The following is a 5,620-nucleotide window of genomic DNA, read 5'->3' on the forward strand; positions in this document are numbered from 1 at the left end:
TGCCATTCACTGCACCTTTTTTTTTTTTTTAAGAATTATTTATTACTATTAAGAATAATTTTATACATCATTATTATTTTTTTATTTGACCAGAGATAGAGCAGGGGGCAGTGAGAAAGCAAGCTACCAGGTCCAGAACCTGAACCACGGTCGGCTAAGTGGGATTCCAGCACCTTACCCACCATGCCACCTGCCAACCTATCATTATTATTATTTTTTTAAAGAGAGATTTTTTGCTATAGGGCACGCTTGCTGGAGAAACTGAGACAGAGAGACAGAAAGAGAGAAAATCACTCCCTGGGGGGATGGCCATGCTGCAATCCCTTCTCCATTCTCCTCTCAGGATTTTGGGCACACACAGCACACATATGCACCTGGCATGAGTTTCAAGCCACTGGGTCTGGGACTAAAATCAGAGTCGACTACGTGGGAGTCCAGCAATGTTACTCCATCTGCTGGTTCTTCATTATTGTTGTTATTTTTTTAAATTTGATCAGAGAGACAGAAAGTGAGAAAACAAGCTGCCAGGTTCAGGATTCAAACTGTGATCAGCCATGTGGGAGTCCAACACTCCAACCACCATGTCACCTGCTGGCCCCTCTCCAGAAGTCTTTAATAGTATTTTTTTTTTCCATGATCTGGAATCTCATTAGATTTTGTGCATTGCCATTGAACGTGTTTGTATTTTGAAATGGCTTATATAAAAGGCAAAAATAAATTCTGAGTATATTAAAGTTATAGCATATGTTCTGTGGCACTGTTCAGAGTGGGGTCCCCTTCAGACCTCTAGATTGAAGCTTTTTTAGCCAGAAATTATTCCTCCAAATGAGTCATTAGGCACAGCCCTGTGTATTGGGAGAAAGCAATGGTGCTGCTCTGGTGGAGTGGGGACAAGTCTCTCCCTGAACCACCCTGAAGCCAGCAGGGTTCCAGCAAGGTGCTGGGCTACCAGATCCTGTGGCTTGAAGATGTTTCCTTCATCTTTTTGGCCGCGGTGACTGTGGCCTACATCACAGTCTCCCTGCCCACTGGTATCTGGCTTGGCTTGTGGCTCCCTGATTAGCAGGGCTGGTCTAATGTTTGCGCCAGCTCAGTGGCGGGACCACTGGATGCAGTGCGTGTACTTCCTGCCACAGGAGGAGCCCGTGGAACAGGGCTCAGCCCTCTGCCTAGTCGCCCACCACGATGACTACTGCGTGTGGTACAGCCTTCAGAGGACCAGGTGCGCCGCAGCGGGAGTGGAAGACAGGGCCTTTGAGACCGCACTTAATGGAAATCCCGTTCACAGACCTGGTAGAGGTGTGGTAGACAGATTTGTATTGGAACAGAATAAGAACAAAGGTTTGTGACTAGGTGTGTTAGTACCTGTGGGTGTGTTCTCAGAAGAGACTTGTGTGTCGCTCAGCTTGATAGCACGTTGCTGAGCTCCATTTAGAACACTCATGAGGAGGGTTTTGAAGTGGAAGGCCCTGTCACATCATATCTTCTTGGGAGCCATTGTCTAGACTCACGTCCTCTTGTGACGATGGACGTGGCCCCCAGGACCTGTGTCAAGTTTGGCTGGACCGGTCCCTGTGCTGTGTCCCCCACTCGGTGTCTAGCAGGACGTGTTCATCATCCATGTCTGTCTGTTATCTCCTGGCCTAGCCCTGAAGAGAATGGGCGAGTCTCTCAGATGCGCCCTGTGTGTGACTGCCAGGCCCACCTACTCTGGAATCGGCCTCGGTTTGGAGAGATCAATGATCAGGACAGAACCGATCAGTACATCCAAGCCCTGAGGACCGTGAGTGCAGAGCCCCTTGCCAATTCTGTTTTCTATGACCCTTTGTGAGTGGTTTCAGCTATGCTGTGGTGGCACCAGAGCAGAAAGCAGGAAAGCTTATTGCTTCCTAGACTTCTGGAAGGACTTGTTTGCTGCACCCTGGAACCTCCAGCTGGGACCCTCTGCCCAGCCCTTGTGTCTATCCTGGTGGTCCCTGAAGCCAGCAGTTGGTATGGATGGTCCCATAGGTTCAGTTACCCCCCTTTGCTCTGCATCTGTTGTCAGCTTTCTAAAACGTAAATTTGGTCATGTAATTCTCCAGCCTGGAACCCTTTGCTCCTTGTTGCTTGTAGTAGGGGGACTCTCACCCTGGGCACCACAGACAGGGTTTGAGTGAGCTTCTTGGACCCCTTGGGGTTGTGTATGGAAGTATGTGTGCACATGTGCACATGCACACATTTTTCCTGGGGGAGGAAAAAATCTGAGCTGTTCTTGGTTTCTCTTGGAGGGTTTGTGACCCATCAGGCGTCCGTACCTTAGGGGAGTCACTTGAGAGGCTCTGAGCCTTGAGACCCACAGGCCTAAGCTGTCTGTGCTGTCACTAGACAGGGAAGAATGCTGTGGAAGATGATAAGATAGCCCCTGCAGGCGGGCAGGCCTTCAGCTGGCCTCCTAGGCTGGGTGAGGAGGGTCTTTCCCGAAAGTGGGAAGGTGGGGAGGTGGGAGCCAGGCAGTGTGCCTGAGGGTGGGGGCTGGATACCACCAGGGCCTGGGAGATTGAGGGGGACAGGCACAAGAGGGTCCAGCCAAGCAGTGGGGGAGGCTAGGCTGAGGAGATGAGACCAGACCCTGAGCGTGGGCTCAGGAGATGGAGCTACATCTGGCAGTTTGCAAGTGAGACTCTCCTGGTGAACCACACAGACTCCCGACCACGCTGAGCTGGTTTCTCTCCAACAGGTGCTGAGGGCCGACAGCGTCTGCCTCTGTGTCAGTGACGGCAGCCTGCTCTCCGTGCTGGCCCACCACCTGGGGGCAGAGCAGGTATGGACCGGTGCCATCTTTCGCTTCCTACAGTTGACTCTTTTTCTTGGCGCTCTCTTTTTTTTTATTTTATATTTCTTCTGTACTTCTTAAGGTCAGCTCTTAAGTTAGGGTTCAGTGTGCTCTGGGTACACAGTTCTGTGAAGGAAGCTCTTGAGTGCAGCTGTTGTGTTGGCAGTAGGCTGGGTTCAGGCTGGGTTCCACTGCCTGCCTGTGTGGTGGAGTCAGCCTGGAGTGACTACCGAGTGGCTGTGGCTATTTCTGAACAGCCCCCTGGCCAGGTGAGTGCAGGGTGTGGGTGCTGGCCCAGGTGGGTGGTGAGCATAGGTGGAGATGTTCGGGTGCTAGCCTCTGCCTGCGAAGGGTCTGTGGCGTTTTAGTCTGATCTCTTCCTTTGTTCTATGAATCTCTTTCCACTAATATCATGGTGTTCTCTTCAGGTATTTACAGTTGAGAGTTCAACAGCATCTCATAAACTAATGAAAAAAGTAAGTGATAATTGTTGCTACTGAAATAACGAGAGTCCAGGGGGCCTGGGAGTGATGGCCCTGGAGTACTTTCAGTCTCCAGGGGAAGGAACTGGGGACGGTAGTTGCCATCAGGCTTTGTGGAGTTGTCCTAGCTGCTGTTTGGCGCACAGCTGGTAACCTTCGGGGCTGTCACTGAAGCAGAACCAAGTGTTTAGACTGGCTTTGGTTTTGGTGGCTGGAGAGTTATAGACTCTTCTCACTCCACATAAAACTAAGGCTAAGATCTTCACAGAGATAGGACCTAGCATGTGGTCGTTTCTGGGACATCAGTGCCAGGGAGTCGCTCTCACAGCCTGGCTAGAGATGGCGTTTCTTTCTCTAGCCAGGAAGGCCAACCTCATCCTGCTGCTGCCTGCAGGACTTCCTTTGGCTAGTCCATCTGTGGCTCTCCCTCGGGCTGGAGGGTTCCCCTGGAGGAGAATTTCCACAAAGCATAAAAGGGGTGCTCTAGAATGAGAAGGCCACAAAACTTCAAGCAGATAAAGCAACTTTGAGTCGTTTTTCTTTTTTTGTTCTGGACTAAAATAACACTTCAGTCTGAATACAGTAATTTTATTATTTCGTTTTTGAGATCTTCAAGGCTAACCACTTGGAAGGTAAAATCAATATCATAGCGAAACGGCCCGAATTGTTAACATCTGCAGACCTAGAGGGTAAAAAGGTGAGTAGCAGGAGCCTTGTCATATGGCAGCAGGGTTAGGCCAGGGTGGACAGCCTATCCCTGACCAGGTCGAGCTCTCTCTGTCCTCTGGGCCTCCTGCCGGGACCTTTCCAACTACGATTTCACCAGCTATGGCAGGGCGAGGCATTGGCAGAGATGCCCAATGTGCCACCTACCACTCCTGTATTAGCCCCATGTACTTCCGGGTCCTCAGGGAGATCTTTTAAAATGCATCCTTTCTGAGTCCCTGATTAAAGCTTTTCTGCTGGACACTTGCTCTGGGCCAGACACTTTGCCAAGTGCTGCATCCCCGCCCTCGTGCTCAGAGTCAGGGGAAGGAGGTAGAGTTAGACAAGAACTACCAAGTATGAAGGCAAAGGTTCAAGTGGGGGTTTGCAGAATACCATTCTGGAAGGCTGCAGAATACCATTCTGGAATGCCTTTCCATGCTCTTATGTCTAGGGTCCCTCCATACACCCTCTGCTTGCTTCTGTCAAATGGGGCCAGCTCCCACCCTCATTTGCTTCCATCTTCCACTGCTCCTCAGAGTGGGTCTGGCACCTGTTTCTCATCCTCAAGAGCAGGTGTTGTTCTAGCACACTTGTATGTTGACTGATTGAATGAATGGCCTGTTACTTTTGTATTCCTGTGGAACTGCTAACCTGTCCTCACTCTTTAGCTGACCCCTGACGCCCAGGTCCCGTGTCACTCTGCCAGGTCTCGCTTCTCTTGGGCGAACCATTCTTCACCACCAGTCTGCTGCCATGGCACAACCTGTACTTCTGGTACGTCCGGACTGCCGTGGACCAGCACCTGGGGCCTGGTGCCATGGTGATGCCCCAGGCTGCATCACTGCATGCTATGGTTGTGGAGTTCAAGGTAAGCCCCGCAGAGGATTTTGTAGAAAACAAAAGCAGAGGGGATGGAGAGCCTTGTTTTGCCAGGGACCCTGGGTGCAGAGGAGCAGCTTGAGCCCTTCTTCTTGTGTCAGCACACTGTTGGTTGAACAGAAGCAGCTTGCCTTTCAAAATGCTGTCACTTCACATATGGAATGGAAATGTCTGTGTGTTGTCATTTTACAATTATGGCTTATCAGAATAATTAAAAATATAAATTAAATGTTTCAGAAGACATGCTGGAGGCTCGCTCTGCTCTCATTAGGAGCTGAGGCACCAGTTGTTAAAAGCATTTTGAGATGGGAGAGGCAGCTTCTTTATGCCAGAAAAACATTGAAAAGCTTCATTTTAATTTTCTCATCAAAGCAGAACCACAGTCACAAAGTCATTTTGGGGAAGGCGTTTTTTATTAAAAGGATTTTGAAATGCTTTTAACCTGATATGTAGACTGAATCTCATTTGCTTTTTCTTTTATAAGAATTGCTTTATCTCTGGATAACTCCGTGACTTCATCACTAATTCCTGGGCATTTCTTCTGTACTATTCATTTACCTGATCAGGTTGCCATGTGCATTGTGGGTTTCATGGCCCAAGAGGGGCTCTTCCTCAGCATCCACCCCAGAAGGCTGAGGCCAGAAGGTGGCTGGCCTGAGTGGACTTCTTGTTTCTCCCCCTTGAAGGGCCTTTTACTCTTTCTCATTGCCCTCATGCTCTGCTTATCGGCCTACAG

General features: G+C 49.8%; 1 protein-coding gene across 2 annotated transcripts in view; it reads left to right on the top strand.

Annotated features, from left to right (window-relative positions):
- Positions 1-5,620, top strand: part of PRMT7 (protein arginine methyltransferase 7) — a 45,642-nt gene that overhangs the window by 36,055 nt on the left and 3,967 nt on the right. For both annotated transcript variants that reach the window (XM_006156910.3, XM_006156911.3), the window contains exons 9-14: positions 1,095-1,222; positions 1,648-1,783; positions 2,720-2,803; positions 3,244-3,291; positions 3,905-3,994; positions 4,712-4,873. In XM_006156910.3, the coding sequence (XP_006156972.1) occupies positions 1,095-1,222; positions 1,648-1,783; positions 2,720-2,803; positions 3,244-3,291; positions 3,905-3,994; positions 4,712-4,873 (648 nt within the window). The remainder of the gene's footprint in view (positions 1-1,094; positions 1,223-1,647; positions 1,784-2,719; positions 2,804-3,243; positions 3,292-3,904; positions 3,995-4,711; positions 4,874-5,620) is intronic.

Source organism: Tupaia chinensis, unplaced genomic scaffold (assembly GCF_000334495.1).
Source record: "Tupaia chinensis unplaced genomic scaffold, TupChi_1.0 Scaffold000523_1, whole genome shotgun sequence".
Taxonomy (NCBI): Eukaryota; Metazoa; Chordata; class Mammalia; order Scandentia; family Tupaiidae; genus Tupaia; species Tupaia belangeri.